Source organism: Lactuca sativa, chromosome 3, assembly GCF_002870075.4.
Source record: "Lactuca sativa cultivar Salinas chromosome 3, Lsat_Salinas_v11, whole genome shotgun sequence".
Classification (NCBI taxonomy): domain Eukaryota; kingdom Viridiplantae; phylum Streptophyta; class Magnoliopsida; order Asterales; family Asteraceae; genus Lactuca; species Lactuca sativa.
Window position 1 is genome coordinate 238600477 of NC_056625.2, and position 23625 is coordinate 238624101.

General features: G+C 34.8%; 2 protein-coding genes across 2 annotated transcripts; both read left to right on the forward strand.

The window, feature by feature from the left end:
* The first annotated feature begins 7131 nt into the window (after nt 1-7131).
* Nucleotides 7132-9867, forward strand: LOC111883235 (uncharacterized). The gene is made up of 9 exons (XM_023879576.2): nt 7132-7288; nt 7964-8040; nt 8119-8206; nt 8318-8497; nt 8591-8761; nt 8860-9024; nt 9105-9262; nt 9360-9495; nt 9596-9867. The coding sequence occupies exons 2-9, from the start codon at nt 7997-7999 to the stop codon at nt 9605-9607; spliced, it is 954 nt and encodes a 317-aa protein (XP_023735344.1). The 5' UTR covers nt 7132-7288; nt 7964-7996; the 3' UTR covers nt 9608-9867.
* A 3167-nt stretch (nt 9868-13034) lies between these two features.
* On the forward strand, nt 13035-15382 carry LOC111883229 (uncharacterized). The gene is made up of 2 exons (XM_042900721.1): nt 13035-14430; nt 15009-15382. The coding sequence occupies exons 1-2, from the start codon at nt 13035-13037 to the stop codon at nt 15380-15382; spliced, it is 1770 nt and encodes a 589-aa protein (XP_042756655.1).
* Nucleotides 15383-23625: the final 8243 nt, after the last annotated feature.

The following is a 23625-nucleotide window of genomic DNA, read 5'->3' on the forward strand; positions in this document are numbered from 1 at the left end:
CATACTATCGACTGGATAAACAACGACAAATGTAGGTCGTAAAAAGAAATGACGTTTGGCACCCGCAGACCTGCAGGTCCGGCTGTAGCTAGCAGCAAGGTGTAGGATAGTCAATCCAATATAGATCTATACGCAAACTCACGCTCTCCCTCCAAGAGACTCTGGCTATAACTCGGGCCATGACATTTAAGGCATGCTCCGATACAGTGGATCACAATTATTAACGTATTCATATATATATATATATATATATATATATATATATATATATATTATATATATATATATATATATATGTAATGGTATGAACTGTTCTAGTTGTAATGTACGTGCTCTCTACCTAGCAAGTATAGTAATGTACTCGTTCTAGTATCGTTGTATATGTTCTCTTTCTAGTATAGTTGTATATGTTCTTCTCTAGTATAGTTGTATATGTTCTTCTCTAGTATAGTTGTATATGTTCTCCTCTAGTATAGTTGTATATGTTCTTCTCTAGTATAGTTGTATATGTTCTCATAGTAGTAAGTATTGACTCATGAATGAACTGACTCATAGTATGATATTGTGTTCTAGTAATAGTTCTAGTATCTTCCTAAACCACCCCTATGGTAGTTTACTAGTAATCTAACTGGTAAGTATGAACATGGATGTATACCCTTGCTACCCAAGGGCATGGGATGAACTGGAAGGGCCTTTATGACTATATATGTACATATGTTATATAACTCATATTTAAACAACCTTCGGACGAGTACCCGATATCCCACCAGACCACATCTCAAGCGCGAAAAGGAAATAGGGTGGATAGCCTTCCTAAGTCTTTTAAACATTTCTTATATAACTATACATATAGAGGCATGCAATTTATAACATAAAAGCATAAATAAGTTTTGTAAAACCTTTGAACATAATTATTATATTAAGAGAAGATGGACTTGATGTCAATTGATAAAACAGTTTGAAGTGAAAACAGTTTGAAGTAAAACGATTTGGTAATAGCTTGGAGTAAAACGGATCAGAGTAAAATGGTTTGAAAAGGATTTTTAAACATATAAAACATTTAAGAAAATCATTTGAAGAACCTGTTTGGTAAAACGGTTAATGTGTAGTAAATCATTTGAATGCTGCATATTAATCACATGTGATTGATATAATAACTAACATAATTCTACTTATTAATCACATGTGATTGATATAATAACTAGCATAATTCTACTTGTATCCCCCCATAAAACATTTAAGAGCAGTTTAAAACATTAAATAAGGGGTATGAACTCACCTGCAGTAAGTGATTGGAATTGAACGGACTGTTATCGTAAGGAAGGATCGGACAAGTGCTTGGTGTCAAGTGAAGACTTTAGACACACACAATGATCCTAATTACATATGAAGACATATGTATATAAATAATTAGTGATTAAAACACTAATTATACAAGTATAAGCATTTTAATGCGAGGAAAACACTTTTGGTCAAGTGCTAGGAGGCAAATGGGTTGCAACAAAGGAGTGCAATGCCTCTAATGGGAGTTTATGGTCAAATGACCATATGCTTTGGAGTTTACGGCCCAGGGGAGTAAACTCCTGGCCGTAAAATCTCAACAAGGTCTCTAAATGAAGCCTATCATTTATACAACTAGTTTGGTGAATTGTTTCAAGGCTTAATCAAGTGTTTGGGTGACATTTGCCCCCTTTATAGGGGTTTACGGCCCTGGGACCATATCCCATGGAGATTACGGTCGTAATCTCCTTTGGGGGAAGGTTTATGGTGCTTTCAAGCGTCTAATTTAACAAGGAATAAATCAAGGCAAATGTCTAAGGCTTTAGGAGGATTTATGGCACCATTTGGCACCATTTAATGGAGTTCACGGCCCTGGAACATCTTGGGTCGTGAACACCTTTTTCTTGGTGTTCTAATTGTGTTAGCTACTCCTAAACTCATTTAGGTACATGCCCAAATTAGTATCTTGGCTTAAGGAGGGTTTTTAAGGCATTTTGGCACTTAAACATGGAGTTCACGGCCCAAGAACCTCCTTGGTCATGAACTATCTTTCACCCTTGAATCTTAATTGTTTTGGTGTCCTAAACATGCAATGGTGGGTTCTAGTTTGAGTTCCATGGCTTTGAGGGACTTTGGGACACCTTTAGCCCTTAAAATGGAGTTTACTCCCCAAGTGTTCTTGGGCGGTAAACTCCCGAATCTTGGGGTTTTGGCATGATTTTGATGTTATAAACTACAATCTAAGCTATATTAAATAACTAGATCGAAGTACTCACAATTTGGGATAAAAACCCGAAGATCCGTGAGAGAGAATTTGGCTTTTCTTTAATTGGAATTGTAACTAATGAACTATTTGGTTCAGATTTCTATATATAGTCCTGAGATTTTTGGCAGAAAATATTTTTATTCCCGGAATGAACTCTAATATCCTAGAGTATTGGAATAACATTGTTGCACAAAACCCTAGTGCATCCACTCTCCTGATATCTCCTTAAGTGTAAACCTTGAGAAACTGCCAAACTTATACCCGAAGTCTGGAATTTCACTGAAACTGTTCTAACTTCTATTGGCTTCAAATGTTTTGTACATAATGGACATTTCGGGTTGTCACATCATCCCCCTGTTAAAGGGAATTTCGTCCCGAAATTAGAATTTAGGCAAGGAAGTAGGTACGAATGATCGATGCATGAGGAGGAAACTTCATAATCGATTGGTTCTAGCGCACCTAAGCGAAATCGGGTTCTCGGTTGGCATTCCAACGAACCTTCACTAACTGGCAACGGCGTTGCTTCGTCCGCTTGACCTCTCGGTCGAGGGTCACTACGGTTCTAACACGAAGGCGAGGATCTCGACGAGTAGACTTACAAGAGTCCTAACGGAAAGGTATGGTTTCACGATCAAGACGCGAAGAATAGAATGTACACTACTGAGTTCGCGGAGTAGGTCTAGTTTGCGAGATACAGGACTGATTCTGGTAAGAATCTCGGAGGTCCTGTATATCTTGGATTTAGCTTTCGACGCTTTACGAAGCGTATTAAGCCGTTCCCGAGTGAGACTTCCTAAAGAATTTGGTCTTTCACTTCGAATCTCCAAAGTTTCCTTTTCTTGTTTAACTTCCCAGTCAAGGGCCACTCCTTGATGGGTCAAGGTCGTAAAGGTTTCTGTACTTTGTGAGGGGTTCTGAATGAACTAAGACAGTAGGTCTGTAAGACCTAGAATTTGGCGAATTTCTGTCGGCTTCTCTGGTGTCGACAAATTCTCAACGGTTTTGACAAATTGCAAGAGTACTCAAATTTTCCCATATCACTAACAGTGTGTCATAGGAATTTAACTCTTCAATTTCAAAACTCGTGCCTAGAGAACTTCGCGAAAAGTTCCTCTGAAGGAAATGTTTCCATGGGTTTCTTCTTACTACGAGGGTAGATAAGTAAGTCATTACCTGGAGAAATGACGAACTGATCCAAGTAAGAAAGACGTACTCTACTTATTTAGCTCATGAAAGCTATGGGCGTATTGGTCCTATCCAAAGGGTATCACTACGGACTCGAAGTGTCCGCATCGAGTTTGAAAGATAGTCCTCCGGACGTCCTTCCCTAACACTCAAACTGGTGATATTCGGATCTCAGATCCATTTATGAAAGTAATTCTTTCCTTGCGTTTGCTCAACCATTTCATCTATGCGAGGCAGAGATAACGATTTCTAATGAAAATCTTGACGGAGTCCTCGATAGCTGAGGTACATACGATGCAACCCGTCGATCTTCAGAAGAATAAGACCGGGGTTCTCCAGGGTGAGAAGCCTAGTCTTCTAATTCTATTTCTGCGTAGTTGGTTAAGTTGTCTGTACTGTTCTGGTATCTCCGTAGGTGTTTAGACTATAGGGCGATCTGTTTACAAGAGTCATATTGGGTTCTAAGTTTGTTCACATGACGATGCGATTACTCGTAGGCTTAGGCAGTTCTCCGTCCTGAAGTTCATATTAGAATTCATACATGTTTTCACAATCATAATCTCGTGTATACGAGTCGTATATAATTAAGATTGAAAAGGTAGTCAAATAACTGATTCTTCTTTAAGCTCACTTCCTTTCGAGGAAAAAGAAGTTAAAGCGGAATCATCAATTCTAAATCTGTAGAACCTTGATTATATAACCCTCTTATGTATACATTCCTCAGTGATAGATCAATCGCATGAATCCTTGGATTAAACTTGACGTACTGCACGAGTGGTACTTCGAGGATTTCTTCGGAAAGAAAATAACTAAGTGGTACTCCTGGCATGAGTACTTCGGTGTTCTGATATGACGGCTTCGCTGGAAAAGCGATCTAGAAGAAAGCGATGTACGTATGAAGTTATTATTGTGAGGATCAAATTGAATCAAGTCGTATGATAATGTCAAAATCATACTGAAACTTAAAGACATTAGATTTGAACATAAGACGTTTACAGACCAAACACAACCGTGCAACCATGAACAGAGTTACAGTACTTTAGACTTATGACAAGACCATTGCTGCGAATAAGATATACTACAAAAGACAAGTATACACAGCACGAGCATCCCTACACAGACATGATCTCGCAAAAGGTAAGACTCTAGTTGCACTAGTTTCGGATAGTTTATAAGTCTGTCACAACGAAACGCCTTAATTACATTAACGTGGGTTCCGGAGCAGGTTCTCCCACAACTGTGATCCTGAGAATCCTCCCATCTACGCCAGAGTTCTTTGCTATATGGCAATCCTTCTTGAAGTGCCCTATCTCATCACGACCGTAATCAACCCTACACCATGAATCTTGGCTGAAAACTTGTTTTTCCCAATTCAATCGAGTCCCGGTAACATTCCTTAACCGAAAGCAAGTGTTTTTCTAACACTTTATCTAAGGAAATCGCTAAGTTTAGATGCAAATATGTGTTTAATTATTTATAAGATTTCATTAACTTCGCGTACAACTCGAGGGTCCTCAGTTCCAGTCTCGTTGTCTGGCACATACACGCAATCATCACTGAGTTCATAGCCCTATGCTTTTACTCTTTTTTAATGTTTTCAGGGGGAATACAAGTCAAATGCAAATGATTTTTGTGAATTTATGCAAAGGAATTTCATAGGGTTAAAACTTTTGAAATTGACCCAACTAAAAGATAACCTATTTTATAAAATATTTGAGATATTTTATCCCTTTTGTAACATGCTGAGCATAAGGGACGTTTTCAACCTACAGTCATAAATGCATAGTCTTCTGATCAATACATGAACCGAGTATACAACCTACATGTGAACTATAATAGGTATAGTTTGGGAATTCAATATATTGTTTTACAAATTCAGAACTTATACATTATCAAACATATAAACTATGATAGATTTAGTTTATGATATAAATTATTACTTTCGGATTTCAAGAGTACAATACTGAATAATTATTTAAGTATAATTATTATTACTCTTCAAGGTATACGAACAGTTTCAAATACGAGAAAAACAATAAAAAACTACACGTAAACTAGTTAATACAGGATTGTGAGACAACTCTTCAATTGTACCCTTTGGGGTACTGGCTAAATCCTATCTTTTAGTGTAACCAGATTCTCCTGGAGGGGGAGCGTGAGATTTGTGAATAGATCTATTTGGGACTAACAATCCCACACCTAAACTGCTAGCAACAGTTAGGCAGGCATGCCTGGGGTGACAAATATCATATCGTCCGACGCCTGAAGAACATCGCAGAGGTCATCAGTCATATCAAGCATTCCATTCTTCATTGGTTTTATTTTAATTAATAGAACTACTATACATTACACTGGAGGATTCAAGGGATACAACACATAGTTTTATTTAGTAAAACTATTATACATACTGTTGGTAACCAGAGCTTTCAAACAGAACATAATATACATACTGGTGGTAACCAGAGTTTTCAAACAGAACACAATAACGAATATATATGTTAGAAAATATTGGATTTTCTTGGGAAGCATATAAACATTTTTACCATTTCCATGACAGTTTTCCATTACAAAAACATTTTATGAACTCACCAACGTTATGCTGATACTCTTTCAAATCGCTTGTATTCTCAGGAACTCAATAGACAGGTACTCCCGTAGGCTTTTGTGAAGACAGAGCGTATAGAATCACATATTTTATATTTCGATATACTTTTGATGTACTCAAACTATGAAACGAACATATGTAAATATTCATATCTTAATGTAATGGTTGTGTTTACTTTGATTACTATGATGCAATTGTTGTGATACTGTACATGACGTCCTCCACCCCTGAACGTTTCCGCCGTTTCGGTTTGGGGGTGTGACAACAATAAACCCCTACGCAAACTAGATACAGAACAAGACAATCACAAGAAAAACCAACATCCAAACAAGTACATTTTCAGCTTCAAATTGTCATCCTTCAATGCTTTGCAATTTGCCACCAACATGTTGTTCCTGCATATCAGTCCATTGCAATGATCCTGTAGCATGTTCACACTTATAAGCAACTCATTGCACCGTTCCTGCATTGAATTCAAATTTCTTAGCAAACCAGGTATGATGGCTTTAGACCTAGCACACATTGGGAGATCAAGCCACCCGATAAACCCACAAACAAAATTATTCATAGGGCATGCAAAAAATCTCCTTCCTGGATTCAGAGGGGTCTAAGATGTTTTCACCAAAACAACTTTTCCACAAAAATATAGAACCATTGTTGTTGTAACAGAGCTCAAGAAGAAGAAGGGTAGAAAAAAGAGACGATGTGGAAGAAGATCGCAGGCAGTGGGGATATTTAAAAGGAATTAAGCCAAAAAACGATTATGCAAAAATGGTCCCTTACATATGAAATGACGAATATACCCTCACGTGTGAGGCACATGTGGGAGTTAACAAATCCTTTTTAACGGGAGTTAAGTCCAGAGACTAATTTTATATACAAACCACTTCAAAAGGACCATGAATCCAAAAATACTCAGGGGTTAGACTAAAACCTCAAAAATTTACATACCATAGGGACTATTTTGCAATTTTGTCAAACAGAAAATATAATCGTTCATTTGCTTCAAGCCAAAATTTGCATACCATAAGGACCATTTTTGTAATTTTGTCAAACAGAAAATATAATCGTTTATTTGCTTCAAGCCATCAGAAACAAAACCCTAACCAACAACCCCTAAACCCTCACCTCGTTCTCTCAGGTTTAGCCTCGCAGTGTCGCACCAGTGCATTGTGCACCACCGTTGCACCTCACGTCCGCAGAAGGAACAAGGAAGGTAGCAAACTCGACAAGTAAGCACCTTCTTTTCCTAGTTCTTAGTTGTTAGTTCTTCACTTCTTATTAGTTACTTTTCTAAATTGTCGCTTCCATCTTGAACGGTTGTATACCTCTGTTTTTACTTGTATTTTGTGGTTCAAAAACCATCTGATTGTATACCTCTGTTTCTCGAAGGTACTAAAAAAACTAACCTGCTGTAGTTGTTTATGGGATCCCTGGTAAAGGATTAACTAGTTTGTTTATCTGAATGATTACATTCGGTTAAAAATTTCCTTATATACATCAAATTTTTATCACGGTTTCTAGTAATTGATATTTTCCAGTATAGTTTGTTATCTTGAATCTGAATTGCCTGAAACGATATTTAGGTTTTATCATTATGGTGCCGTGGGTTTGGTTATGCCTCTGTTTCTTTATAATGTTTTTCATGTAAGAATCGATCTCACTCACATAGTTTAGAATTCTATATTAGTTTATGTTTAGGATTCATCAAGTTGAGCACTTGAAGGAAACAAAACCTTTTCTTTTCTTTTCGTGTGACTAAATGATGTTTTGTGTTTCAGTCTCTTTCTATAAATCATCAAATCTGATGTTACTCAAGGTTCCATGCCTTTATGCTTTTAGTAGTTGCTACCATTTTTTTTAAAAATTTTGTAGAGATTTTTCTAAAACTCAGTCATATCTTGTAGCTTTGGAAGTGTTAGTGGCTGAAGAAAGAGGGTATGGAAGATACAAAGCTGTCTGGTGATAATGACAACATAGAAAGGTATGATGATGTTCAACTTCTATGGAAGTTACGGGTTGCATTTATTTAATTATTATTTTGAATTTGTCTTTTTGTCAGAGAAGCTCCTCAACTAGTTACAGTGTTGAAAGATATAAAGGGTGGGTTAGATGATCTCAGAGCTAAAGTTCATGTCTTGACTTCAAAGGTTTGAAACTCCAATACTTGATTATTTCCGCCAAATTTCCTTTAATTTGTTCAAGTAAAAATGGAGAGGTAAAATGTAACTATGTATATGATATGATATTTTGATCTTTAGGTAAAGTCAGGAGTATACCCAACAGCAGATGGGATGAGCTATCTTGAGGCAAAGCATTTGCTTCTTTTGAATTACTGTCAGTCTCTAGTTTATTATTTGCTTAGAAAGGCCAAAGGCCTTCCAATTCAAGGACATCCTCTTGTCCATAGTCTTTTAGAGACACGTTTGTTTTTGGAAAAGGTCAGCTTCTCATTTTGTTTATATCCATGGTTTTTTCTTGAATAAATAGTTATACAAAATTACAATTTACAAATACAATGAATGTGCATCCAGATCCGCCCAATTGACAAGAAGCTGAATTACCAAATTAAAAAACTTACAAACCTAACAAATGGGAATCCAATTCCAATGGAGGACGTAGATCCTAAAAAACCGGTTGCTTCAGATGATTCTTTGAAGCTTCGTCCAAACCCAGACATGCTTATAGACAAAGTTGCTCCCGAGGTTTTACTTATTTTTATCTATCTATCTATCTATCTATCTATGATTATGAGGTTGTCACGTTGTATGTAATGATTTATATTTTTGAATGAATGAATTAGGATGATGATGGTTTATATCGACCTCCTAAGATAGCTCCAACATCAATGAAGAAGTCAAAAGAAGAGAGAAATGTGTCGAGAAAAGAGAAACAAGCCTTGCGCCAATCCCAACAGAACGAATATGCTAGAGATCTTATCAATGATCTCGAGGGAAGACCCCAGGAGGTTAACTTTTTTATTTTTTTTAATAATAAAAAATGCGTTTGGTGTGTTTGTTGGGTTGATGACATGATATTTATTTATAGGTGAGGGAGGTTATTGGTACTGAAGATGATAGTGAAGTGAGGAGATATAAGGCAAAAATGGAAGAACGTGCGAGGAGGGAAGAAGAGCTCTTCACCCGTGCTCCTCTTACAAGTATGGAAAAGAAGAAGCTAAAACAGATGCGCAACTCAAGAAATGGGTACAAATACAAATACAATCAGTCATTTAGTTAAATAAAAAAAAAATGAAAAATATAACTAATTTTGATGGTGGATGTTTGTTTGTTTGTTGTACAGGCTGGCAGGTCTAGCTGATGGTTTCTATGATGATATTAAATCCTTGGGCTTACCTTTAGAAGAAGGTGATGAAGGTCAAACTTCTCTCTTCATGGATTCAGATGCTGGAGAAAGGAAGTTGAAGAAGAGGCACAAGGTATAATTTTTTTTTTACCACTTCATTGTTTTACTTCTTTTTCTATTGTTTGTTTCTTAATTGTTTTTTAATCTCTTCTCTTCTGTTGTGTTGTCAACAGAGACGACATTAGGGATGGATGGGTGATAGAAACTCTTAATATCATACTTCTCCTACAATCACACAACCTTTACTTTTACCTTTAGGCCATGAGGATCAATCTATGTGTTTTCTACAGTTTCTTGTATTTCTTCAAACTTTTTTCATTTTATCAAATTTGTTTTGATGTTTTCTTTTATATGGGGTTTCTACTTTCCTATTTTTTGCACATAAGCCCCCTCTCTCCCCCCTCGAATGTTAGTTGCATTATCAAGACTTAAATCTTTTCCAACACTTGAAAACTAGCTAGTTTCGTAATTTTGTTTGTAATTTGTTGGTTGGGTTATTTTATAAGGATTTATTTGCAAACTCATACCCTTGTCCTAAAATTATTGTCTCTAGACAAAAAAAAACATACAGATTAAGGAAAACCATTAATTATATACATTAAAATTAAAATGATAGTTTTACCTTTCTTGCATTTAATTTCATCGTTAAATATTTTGGTTAAGGAATAATGATGAGTATTTTGATAAAAAAAGATTTATTTTAAGTAGATTATTATTTTAAGACTATTTAACATGGACTATAAATATGAGATATGAATATGATTTTTCTGACACTTTTGAAAAAAGTTACCTATATTTCTTGGGTTTTTAATACTATATTTTTCTTCAATCTTTTTTTTTTACAATATTATTATTATTATTGTTATTATTATTATTAATGGGTTAATATTAATTTATGTTTTGAATTTTTGTTATTATTAGTGTTTTGATGTTTTATTTGGGAAAACTATATGTACTTATAAAATCTCTTTTGCATTATCAAGTCTTTTGACCTATCGGAAAAATCAAAGATTAGCTATCATTTCAAATTTTTTATATTAAGCAACTGTTATTTTTATTGTTTTATTATGACAAGTTGTGTAAAGTTCAAAGTGCATATTTTGTTTTAACAAGCTTTCTAGGGCATATATATAAAAGAAGAATGGTAGTGAGTTTTTCGTTGATTTGTTAATTTCTACTCATATATATTAAGTAAATAAGTATATTTTTTTTCCAAGTGGTTGAAAAGGCACGCACGATGTGCGGTGTCCGTTGAAAATCAGGAGGAAAAAAAAGTTATATGATTTCTTTTACGAATGATTTGTATATCACTTAAATGTTTTAGGGGCTCTTTGTTTTTTTTAAGAAAAACAACTTCTGATATTAATGGCTGCGTCTCACAATATTTGGGTTTTTGTAGTTTATTTTTTTAGAAGACTTAAATTTAAAAACTAATGTTCATATGCTATGTGGCAAAATACTGAACTCTCTTCAAACCATTTCTCACCATTTTTTAAGTAATACTATTCAACATAGATTTGTTTTACTTTTTTCAAAATGTTTATTATTTTAATAGTATTGTAAATGATATTATAAACAATTCAAGTATATTTTATATAAATTCAAAACCATTTGGTAAATTTCATATAAATATTTTTTTGTGTTACATTATCTATAACGAAATATTAATATATTATAAAGTTAATCAATAAAATTACTAAATTTATTAAAACTAACTGAAAAAATAACCATCGTCTTCAAAAATTTCACAAAATGAACATATTATTTGCTAAATTAATGATTTTATTTATTGTTAGTTAGCAAATATTATGTTTAATTATTTTATGTGAACGTCTTTAAAAATCATATCATCACAATGTTTTTTATATTTGATTTACATACGACTAAAATGAGGTTCCAACACATGGTATTGCAGTAGATCATGAAACTCTTGAGCAAAATATGAAATGAATTATTTTAAATGAAATTGTTATTGTAAGGCTAAAATTATTACTGTAAGACTTTAAATTATTATTGTAAGATTAATTTGGTTGTATGAATTTTATTTCAATTTTGTAAGACTATAATTATTAAAATTTCGGTATTGAAAAACTATTTTAAGTTTGTAAAATCAATGTATTTAAATTTCAGTTTATTGGAACAAGATGCAAACACTAAAACACAAACAAACTTCTTATTACAAACTACAACCGTTTTGTCCACATTTTTTACTGTAGAGTGTTACAGATGTGGTCCGCAAATTTTAGACATTTTTGCTTTGGAAAAACAAATAGCACCTTAGACATCTTATTAATGAGATTTTGTTAGAAAAATCCTAAAAACTTATTTTGTTAAATAAGTTTACTGGAAATGACACATTAGCCCTACAATGTATTGCATATTTACCCATTTAGTCCCTTAATTTATTTTCGTGTTTTTTTAAGGGAATAATCTCTTAAGTGATCTGTCTTTTTAGTCTTTCTAACCTATATTAGCTAGTTTCATGTGCCACTTAAGCATTTCCCCCTTCAAAAATCAAAATCACATTTTGACCACCAACTTAATTTCTACCTTTTGCATCATACATAAAACCTCTAATGATTCCTTGAAACACTTGTTTTTGTAATACCCATCAATCATAGAACCCATGAAATCTCATCTCTTTTCAGACATTTCATCGAACATCTTTGGAGCAACTTCTACCATACCACCTTTAGCTAAACCGAAAACCATTGCGTTCCAAGAACAAATGTTATTTTTTGCAGGGGATTTAAACAAAACCATGGCGGATTCGATCTCTCTAATTTCAAGTACCCGTCAATCATAACGTAAACATATAACATTTGATTCGATGTAATCAAGTATCATCCAAGCTTCAATTAAATGTAAAAACGACGAATACATTTGAATTCCAACGCTTTTCACATACCCAAATGCTCCATAAAAAATTTCGATCAATTCATCATCAAGTTATCATCCATCGCAAACCTAAAAAACAATCATCAAATCAACAAACTGATGTTCAACATTCACAACATTTGACTTTGAAATTGATACCGATAAACTTACTGATTTGAGCCAATGATATTTCATAGCCCCATTTGTCAATTTAATTAATTTGCCAAAATCATCATTTAAAACCGTTTTGATCTTTAATTATGGACCTTATAAAGAGACTTTAAACCCGAACGATTACACCTAAATCATCGAATCAATTCACCATCGATAATCATCATTAATTTTAGAATATCTCCAAATCAATTTGTGTTTCACTTTCAACAAAAAGAATGATTTGTAACTTAAAGAAAGACGAGTACAAAATCAGATCACAAAAACAAAGACGATTCACAATAAAGAATATGTTTTTGTCTTTTTGATCATGTTAGCATTAAGGGTAGTTTCGGTATTTCAAGTATTAATCTGTTATTTCTGAGTTGTTAGAGTTCGTTAATGAGTTGTTAGAGTTCGTTAATTATTATTAGCATGCTATATATTCTCGATGTACATATTGTAATTAGTTAATCAAGAAATGAATAACAAAGTTCATTTTTTCTCTCTCAAAGCTTCATACTTAACATGGTATCAGATTAGTTGATCCTTCTTTTTTGCCATTAATCTTTATCATCATCGCTAATGGCTGACTCATCTTCAACTGTTAATGATTCATCTGTTCCTAATAATTCAAGTCCCTTTTTCATTGCTTCTTCAGATACTCCCAATTCAATCCTTGTTTCCACAGTCTTTAATGGTGTTGGCTTCAATTCGTGGAAGAGATCTATGATTTTATCTCTTTCTGCTAAAAACAAATTAGGTTTTGTTGATGGATCAATCGCTAAACCAGATTTCAATTCTTCTTCATTTTCTCTCTGGTTTCGTGCAAATTCGATGGTCATCAGTTGGATCTTAAATTCTCTTTCCAAAACCATCGCTGATAGTGTTCTTTTCTTTGAATCTGCTTCTGAAATTTGGAACGAATTGATTCAACGCTATGAACAATCCAGTGGAGGTCAGTTGTACCAAATCCAACAACAACTCTACTCATTATCCCAAGGATCTGACGATTTCTCTACCTATTTCACTAAAATCACAAAGATCTGGGATGAATTAAGGATTCTACAAGATCTTCCTTCTTGTTTGTGTGGTACTGCTGCTCGAATTCAGAAATTTCTTGACGACCAGCGTTTGATACAACTTCTGATGGGATTAAATGATACATATAAAGTTGTGAGGGGTCAATTGCTCATGATGAAACCATTACCATCTGTAGCTACTGCATATTCCATCCTTCTTCAAGAAGAACAACAGAGAGGTATTACTAATTCTCCTTCTATCCATTCGGATGCGATTGCTATGCAAGCTTCATATGATAATTCTTCCAAAAAGACTCTCACATGTAATCATTGCAAGAAATCGGGACATACCAAAGCACAATGTTACAGGTTAAATGGTTTTCCGCCTAATTTCAAAATCACAAAAGGGAAAAGAGATGATATCAAGTCTACTGCACAAAATGTCACCACTCAATCTACCTCTCCCATTACTGTTGATCAGTACAATCAATTGCTTCAATTACTCACTATTCACAATTTCAGTCCATCTTCTTCATCAACTCAAGCCAACACTTCGATTATTGAAGGGGCTATGAACAGTGAAGGTATTTTTTCTTTTGAACATTTTGTTTCTAATGTTCAAAAATCCTCACATTTATTACATGAATATTTTTCATGGATAATCGATTCTGGTGCTACTGATCACATGTGCTCCAATAAATCTTTGTTTCTTACTCTTCGAAAGCTTCATCACCCTCATTTCATTGGTCTTCCTAATGGTCATAAAACCTCTATTGATTCTTATGGTGATATACAAATACATGATTCAATTTTGCTTCGAAATGTATTGTATGTACCATGTTTCAAATACAACCTTGTTTCTGTTCCCAAATTAGCTTCTCAACTACAAACATTTGTTCTATTTACTGATCAATCTTGCTTCATGCAGGACCCTTTATTGAAGAGTAAGCTTGTACTTGGTATACCGGGACATCGAGTTAATGATCTCTATGTTTTCGATCATAGATCTATTAGAACAAGTCTTTCTTTCAATTGTTCTGTTTTCCAATTTCCAATAATTTCCAATTGTTATAATGTAAAACACATTTCCAGTGTATCTGTTTGGCATAATAGATTGGGGCATGCCTCTGTTGAAACACTCAAACATCTTAATGTCATTCCTTCAAATACTAATAGTTCTAGTATTTTCCCTTGTTCAATTTGTTCTCAATCAAAACAACATCGTTTACCATTTGTGCATAGTCAACCTGTTTCCAATGCTTCTTTTGATCTAATACATATTGATGTATGGGGGCCATATAAACATCTTTCATATGATGGTTACAAATAATTTCTTACAATAGTATATGATTGTACTCGACACACACGGATTTATTTGATGAGTAATAAAGGATGTGCAATGTCCTTAATCAAGGCCTTTGTAAATCTCATTAAAACTCAATTTTCAAAGACCATCAAAGTTATAAGAAGTGATAATGCTTTTGAATTGGGGACAAGCTTTGAAGGACAAGATTTTTTTAAAGAACATGGGATTTAGATCAGAAATCAACTCCAAATACCCCTCAACAAAATGGCATAGTTGAGAGGAAACACAAACACATATTGGAGACAGCAAGAGCTTTGTTTTTTCAATTTGGATTGGGTGTTGCTTATTGGTCTAGTTGTGTTCAAACAGCTGTTCATTTAATAAATCGCATGCCTAGCAAAGTTATCAAGTTTAAATCACCATTCGAAGCTCTTTATAATGTCAAACCTGATATTTCACAGCTCAAAGCGTTTGGTTGTTTGTGTTTTGCAAGCACAACTCATGTTGGAAGGGACAAATTCATGCCCAGGTCTCAAGCATGTGATTTTGTTGGATACCCACTTGGTCAAAAAGCGTATAAAGTGTTAAACATCTCTACAAAATAGATTTTTGTTACAAGAGATGTCAAGTTTTATGAAAGTATTTTCCCTTTACATGCTCTTACTCCCATACCACATGAACCAAATCCCACTTCGTATCTTCCTAAATCTGTTGTAGATGAATATGAGATTTCTCTAACCATAGTCTCTCCAAGTGCTAGTCATAATCAACCACCTGATCCACCCATACGATGAACAATCAGATCAAGACACCCTCCATCATATCTTCAAGATTATATCTGCAATCATGTTGATGTTACATCTTCTAATGATACATGTAATCACACGATTACCAACATGTACATTCTTCCTCTTTCTTCCAATCATTCTTTTTGTTCTCAAGCTTCTTCCCAAAATCCCCTTTCTTATATTTGTCAAATCGAGCCTGCATTCTATCATCAAGCTAAGGGTAACACTAATTGGGAAGATGCAATGGAAAAAGAGTTAAAAGCTTTAAAAGATAACAACACATGGACTCTTGTTAAACTACCTAAAGGCAAGAAACCAATCTCATGTAGATGGGTGTATAAAATAAAGCTCAGAGCTGATGGTTCTATTGAGAGGTATAAGGCACGCTTGGTAGCCAAAGGATTTACTCAAAAAGAAGGGGTGGACTACCATGAAACTTTTTCACCAGTGGTGAAATTTAATACCATTAAATGTATTGTTTCTGTTGTAGTGAAAAATGGATGGAAAATTCAGCAATTTGATGTAAATAATGCATTTCTGCATGGTGATTTGCACGAAGATGTTTACATGAAAGTGCCTCCTGGATTAACATTTGATTCACCCTCATTGGTTTGTAAACTTAACAAATCTTTGTATGGTTTGAAACAGGCCTCACGACAATGGTATGCAAAATTGGCAACTGCTTTACAATCAAGAGGTTATCACCATTCTCCAAATGATTATTCCTTGTTCTTAAAAAAATGGCAATTAAGTTGTTATCATTGCTGTATATGTGGATGATATTCTGATCACAGGGGATAATCTTGCTGAAATCACATCACTCAAAGAGTTTTTAAATGATACATTCCAAATCAAGGATTTGGGACAAATAGGGTATTTTTTGGGGTTAGAATTCAGTGAGACAAATGGAGGAATGGTTATTCATCAACAAAAGTATATTCGTAAACTTCTTGCTTTGTACTCTATGGATTAGTTACCTTCAACCTCAACTCCTTTACCTGCTAAAGTTTCACTTTTACCTGACATGGGCACTCCTTTAACTAATCCAACAACATACAGACACTTAATTGGGAAGTTAAATTTTCTTTTACATACAAGACCAGACTTATCTTTTGCTGTGCAACATTTAAGTCAATTCAATCAAAGACCATGTCAAGATCACTATAAGGCAGCTTTACATGTACTTCAATATCTTAAAGGCACACCTTCCCAAGGATTATTCTTCAATAATGATAAAAATTTCAAATTGGAAGCCTATTGTGACAGTGATTGGGCAGCCTGTCCAATCACTAGAAGATCAGTCAGTGGATTTTTTATCTTATTTGGAGGAAGTCCTATATCATGGAAGTCTAAAAAACAACTCACTGTATCACTTTCTTCAGCTGAAGGTGAATATAGATCCATGAGACGAGTCTGTGCAGAACTTGCTTGGTTAAGTAGAGTCTTTGAAGAATTACAAGTCATCAATATTACTCCTATAACCTTGAAGTGTGACAATCTTGCAGCTATATATATTGCCAAAAACCCCGTGTTTCATGTAAGAACAAAACACATTGAAGTGGATTGTCATTATGTGCGAGAAAAGCTACAAAATGGCTTAATTGTTTTGTCTCATGTCCCTACTAATCAACAGTTAGCTGATGTATTCACTAAATCTTTGCCAGGATCTAAACACCGAGAAGCAATTCACAATCTGGGTCTTATTTCATACCCTCCAGATTGAGGGGGGGGGGTGTTAGCATTAAGGGAAGTTTCGGTATTTCAAGTATTAATCTGTTATTTTTGAGTTGTTAGAGTTCGTTAATGAGTTGTTAGAGTTCGTTAATGATTATTAGTAGGCTATATATTCTCGATGTACATATTATAATTAGTTAATCAAGAAATGAATAACAGTTCAGTTCATTTTTTCTCTCTCAAAGCTTCATACTTAACAGATCCAAGAACAATTTTGACAGATCAATTTGATTATGTTTGATAGTGAGAAATACAAATCAAGTAAAATGACGTGAACTATTTATGAATTAAGATCGATAAACTGAAATGTATTGACCCAGTGAATAACCCAAAAACGATTTGAACTTTGAAACTAGTATGATCGAGAATACAGATTTTGAGAATCAGATTGAACGAAGAGAAAAAGAAAGAACAATAGAGCCACACAGGGATTGTTGTTGTTGTCTAAGCACACTATGATGACCGAGTTCCACACAAAAACATTTGAGTTGGAAACTTGATGAAACAATTGAAGACATGAGTTGAAAATGTTGAAGTATGGATATGTGTAGCATTTTGATTAAAGAGCCAGAAAGGTAATGAAAGATGAGATGTGGTCAAAATGTAATTTTGACTTTTTAAGGGAAAACCGGCTAATATAGGTTAGAAGGACTAAAAACATAGGTCATTTCAGATTTTATTCCCTCATAAAGCACGAAAATAAGTTACCATGACTGAATGAGCAAATTCGAAATACATTATTCTGCCAATGTGTCATTTCCCCATAAGTTTATGATTTAATTTTCATTTGCTAGTCCATTAATATTTAAATAATAAAAAACTATGTATATTTTTGAACCCTTTCGAGCAAGGTTATTAAAATTTCAATTTTGATCTTAAGTTCTTACAATTTTAAAATCTAAGTCAAAAAAGATCCCAATCATCTCACCTCATTAGTTTTATTATATATTCGAGTTTCAAAAATTCATTTATTCAAGTTAAAATCAAGCATCACAGTTTGCAAGAAGTCTTGTAAAGCATCATCATTTCATCAATGCATATCTGATTAGGCAGATCATACTCATAATAATCTTTTTATGATTTTATAGCTTTAGTTTTACATAATCAAAATGATTTTTTTTTCTAATTAATATGTTTTCTTATTAATTATTATGGTTTGTAGTAAAAAAAATATGGTTCATGCTTAATAAGATAAAGTTGATTCCATTATTGACGTCTTGCGAGCAAATTTGCATGAGTTCATTTTATCCTAGCAACGGAACAACAACCCATTCACCTATAAGGGGGAAGGATCTTTCGATCCCGATTCAACCTTACGATCACGATATTGCAAAATGTAAAATGTTCTTAAGTAAATTTTCGATCTTAAAAACCTTGCTTTTAAGTGAAAAAATGTACTATGTATGTATGTATGTATGTATGTATGTATGTATATATGTATGTATGTATGTATGTATATATGTATGGCTGTAAACGAACTGAACGTTCAACGAACTGTTCATGAACCGTTCGGCGGGAAGTTCGTTTATATTCGTTTATTTAATAAATGAACGAACACGAACATATATTCTCGTTCGTTTAGTTAAACGAACGGACAAGAACAATGGTCTCGTTCGTTCAATTATGTTCTTGAACGTACGTTTATGTTTTTCGTTTATGTCCGTTCATATAAGTTCATTTTATGTTCATATATGCTTAATCATGTTTGATTACATTACTATATTATATGTTCATTTATGTTTATATATGTTCAATTATGTTTTTTTTATCTTTGTTCGTTTATGTTCGTTTAACTTGTTCACGAACATAAACGAACGAACATGAACAATGTAAATTGTTAAACGAACGAACATAAATAAGAAAACTCGTTAGTTTATCCGTTCGTGTTCGTTCATTTGTTCAGCTAACTTAAATGAACAAACATGAGCAAGCCCTGTTCATGTTCATTCGGTTTGTTTACAGCCCTATATGTATGTATGTATGTATGTATGTATGTATGTATGTATGTATGTATTAGGGCTGAGCAAAACCGAAACCGAAATCAAAAACCGATGAAAACTTATACCAAAAGACCGAAACCGAACCCTAATATACATGAAAATCTATAGACTTCAAGATACTACTAAGAAGGTACTATAAAAACAAACACGTGACTCATATGTTTGTATCTTTGTAGTTATATTGCTATAGATAATAGCTAGATTTAGTCACTCAGAATAAGTCCTCACTGAGTTGTTATAGATCCACAAAAATAGGATATAATCTTGTATATATATGTGTTTCCTCTAATAAATGAAATCAAAAATTCATTAATCAACTTATATGGTATCAGAGCGGGAAACCCTAAATTTTTCCTACGACTATTTTCTTTTCTCAATCACTCATGCCCACCACACCTGCCTCCAACTTGTCTGTCGCTCAATCTCTCCCTCTGACAACCACAAATATCCCACTGGTGACTTTTCCCCTTCCTTAAAACTCACCTCCACTAACTACATGAGTTGGAAAACTCAAATCGAAGCACTCCTCCATGGCCTAGACTTCTACAAGTTCATTGATGGCAGCACCCTCGCTCCTCAACCTACTGTTGTTGCAGGTGTCTCTACTCCTCATGCCAATTACCCTGCCTGGTTTCGTCAAGATTGGCTTCTTTTTGGCGCAATAGTTGGCTCTATTTCTCCTTCAATCGTCCCTCTTATCTCCAATGCTTCATCCTCCCTAGAAGCTTGGAATATTCTATCCAACACATATGCTAACCCATCCCGTGGTCATATCAAACAGCTACAACATCATCTGAAACTTTCTATCAAAACTCCAGAGCAATCGATCACTGACTACATGTAGTTAGTCAAAATCATTATTGATGAATTACAAGTGCTTGGTAAGAAGATGGATGCTGAAGATATTACTGATGTTGCTCTTAATGGCCTTGATTCGACCACTTACAAGACCATAATTGATGCTGTACATGCTAGAGATACCCCCATCTCCTTCACTGAACTACACGGAAAATTAATTAACCATGAACTTGCCTTGCTACAACAATCACCCTCCGTCACTAATCTTCACCAACCCACTACTCCCTTTGCAACCCAAAAACACCCACAAAATAAACCATGGAACAATCAATCTCATCCAAAATCCCAACCTCTCCTTCCCACACTTACTGCTGCTAACCGACCTTTCCTTGCAAAGTGTCAATTTTGTTTCACCAAAGGCCACTCTCTTACCTCCTGTTATGCTTTCAAAAACAAGTACCCTCACATCAACTTTCCTACACTACCAAAAACCACATATTACACTGCCCAAGCCAATGTCATGACATCTACATTGCCATCTGCACATTCCGACAACAACACTCCATGGATGTTCGACAGTGGTGCTTCTCACCACATAAACAACGACCTCAACAATCTCTCACTGCATGCTCCTTATGACGGCACTGATGAACTTATCATTGGTGATGGTTCGTCCCTTTTTTATTACTCATGTTGGCTCTCTTACCGTTAAATTCTCTAATCCTCCTTTCTTTCTAGCAACCGTACTCTATGTTCCATCTATCTATAGAAATATAATTTCTATTTCTTGTTTATGCCTTGATAATCCTATACTAATAGCTTTCTTTTCCTTCTATTTTTTTTATCAAGGATCTTCAAACCAACCACCTCCTGCTAAGAGGAACAACTAATCGTGGAATCTATGAGCTTCATTCCACTGCCCATCCTCTACTACTTCACACTTAAAAGTCAATCTCCTGGCATCATCGACTTGTCCATCCACATATCCAAGTTTTGAATCACCTAGCATCTATTTGTCCTCTTATTAAGTCTAGGAAAAATAATTGTAACTCCTGTTGCATTAATAAAAGTCATAAGCTTCCTTTTCATAGCAATTCTTTTACTTCTACTCAACCTTTACAACTTATTTATTTAGATGTATGGTCTGCTCCTATAACCTCCTTTGATGATTTCAAGTATTATATAATCTTTGTAGACCACTTCACAAAATATACGTGGCTATACCCACTTAAACAGAAATCTGACTCACTTACTACCTTTATTCGCTTCCAATCCTTAGTTGAAAAATTCTTTCAAACTAAAATAAAAAAAACTTTTCTCTGATAATGGAGGAGAATATATCAAACTTGCAAACCACCTTACTTCTTGTGGTATCACCCATCTGACATCACCTCCCCATACCCCTAAAGATAATGGGTATGCGAAAAGACGTCACCGCCATAAAGTTGAAACCACCCTTTCTCTTTTATCTCATGCTCAAATGCCTATCAAATTCTAGACATTTGCTATCACCACTGCCACTTATCTCATAAATAAGCTTCCCACTACAACCTTACAAAATGAATCCCTACACCTTCACCTTTTTAAATCTATCCCAAACTATTCTAAACTTCATTGCTTTGGTTGTCTTGCATACCCATGGCTTCATCCCTATAACCACAAACTCCAACCGAAATCCAAACCCTGTATTTTCATTGGTTACTCCTCCTCACAAAGTTCTTATCATCTACTAGACCCTCTCACTCGTAAAATATATACATCCCGCCATGTTCAATTTGTTGAAGAAATCTTTCCATATCAAACTCTCACCAACACCTCCACCCCTCCATCTCCTGAACCCGACACCTGGTTGCAAATTGACCACATACCTCTACCACCCAACGTCCCCACATCAGCTCACATCCCACCTGAACCCCTTCCCGTTGATCAAATTCCTCAAGAAAATCCACCTATTATCCCTCCCGCCCCCAAAATCCACTTAATCCACCCCCATCTCATAACACTCGACCAAACCCCAAACCCAACTCCAAATATCACAACAACAGTTTTTTCTTATTTAACTCTGTAGCTCAACCATTTCCTGAACCATGAACTATCACTCAAGCTCTTAAACATCCTCAATGGCGTCAATCCATGAAATCTGAACATGAAGCTCTCATGCGCAACCAGTCATGGTCTTTTGTACTGTTAGAACACTGAAAGTGACCATCTTGAACTTTCCTGGAACCGCAGCCAACTTGCTACCGCAATGAAAGCGTCTACCGCAGTCATCCGAAGTCAGAAGATAGCAAGCTTTTGTACTTAGTCTATTTTGTCTTTTCTTTATGCTTTCTATTTTTTCCAGTATGCCTTGCATGGCTACTTCTAGAAGTTATCTTTTGTAATGTTTGAGTCTCTATAAATAGAGCTCACTTGTTCTGAATCAAACACGCATCTTTAAGTATCTTTACTACTTATCTCTGAAATTCTCTCCTCTCTCACTTCTTACTATCATATCTGATCATAATCTCTCTTCGGAGAAAGTCCTTGTGACTTCTTCACTAAGTTTGATCTCACTTACTAACATTGGTTTGAATGCATTCCAAGTTATGAATCAACTTAAGTGTATTCTTGATATAACAATTGCTGTCATTTACATTACTTTACTTTCCGCATCTAACTCACTAACTTCTAACTATTAATATTATTGTTGAGCTAACAGATCCTTCAAGATTAACTATTCCGCTATATACTTGTTCTAACCATTTTTGTTCAAGTGTGTCTCAAAGTTTTTCTCTCAACAATTGGTATCAGAGCCATAGTGATTGCCTTTTCAAAATCGGAACTCTGATTTTTCAAAGAGCCCTCTATTCCACTAAAGCTCATTTCTAAACAAAATTTTCTAATGGCACAATCGTTATCACTGAATGTTTCCAACAGTGTTGGTGGTTCCAATCGAGCCCCAATACTGGTTGCAAATGAGTATCACCACTGGTCTCAAAGGATGGAGAGATATCTCAGATGACTTGGTAGAGATGTCTGGAGATCTGTAGAAAAAGGACCCCATGTTCTAGTCCTTACCCCTCTTCAAACTGATGGAGCCACAACAAGACTTGGAGGAGGTCAACCAACTTTGAATCATCCCACAAAAGATGATCTAGACAAAATGGAGAGTGATGCTATTGCCTTTTATGAAATCTCTTGTGGAGTTGCTCCTGACAACTTTGACATCATCATAAATTGCAAATCAGCAAAGGAGATTTGGGATGTTCTCAAAAACTTGTATGAAGGTTTAGAGCAAGCTCAAGACAAGAAGCTCACTATAGCACTTAACGAATTCAATAGTTTCAAAGCCCACTCCGGTGAAAGTTTGGAAGATTCATTTAAAAGGTTCAACTTGATTGTCACAAAACTGTCCAATGCGGGTACCATCCAAAGCAATCATGAAACAAATCTGCAGTTTCTTAATGTCTTAGGAAGACACTGGACAACAGCCAAAATGATTGTACAAGGCGACAGGAAGATTCACTCCTTATCTCTCTATAAGCT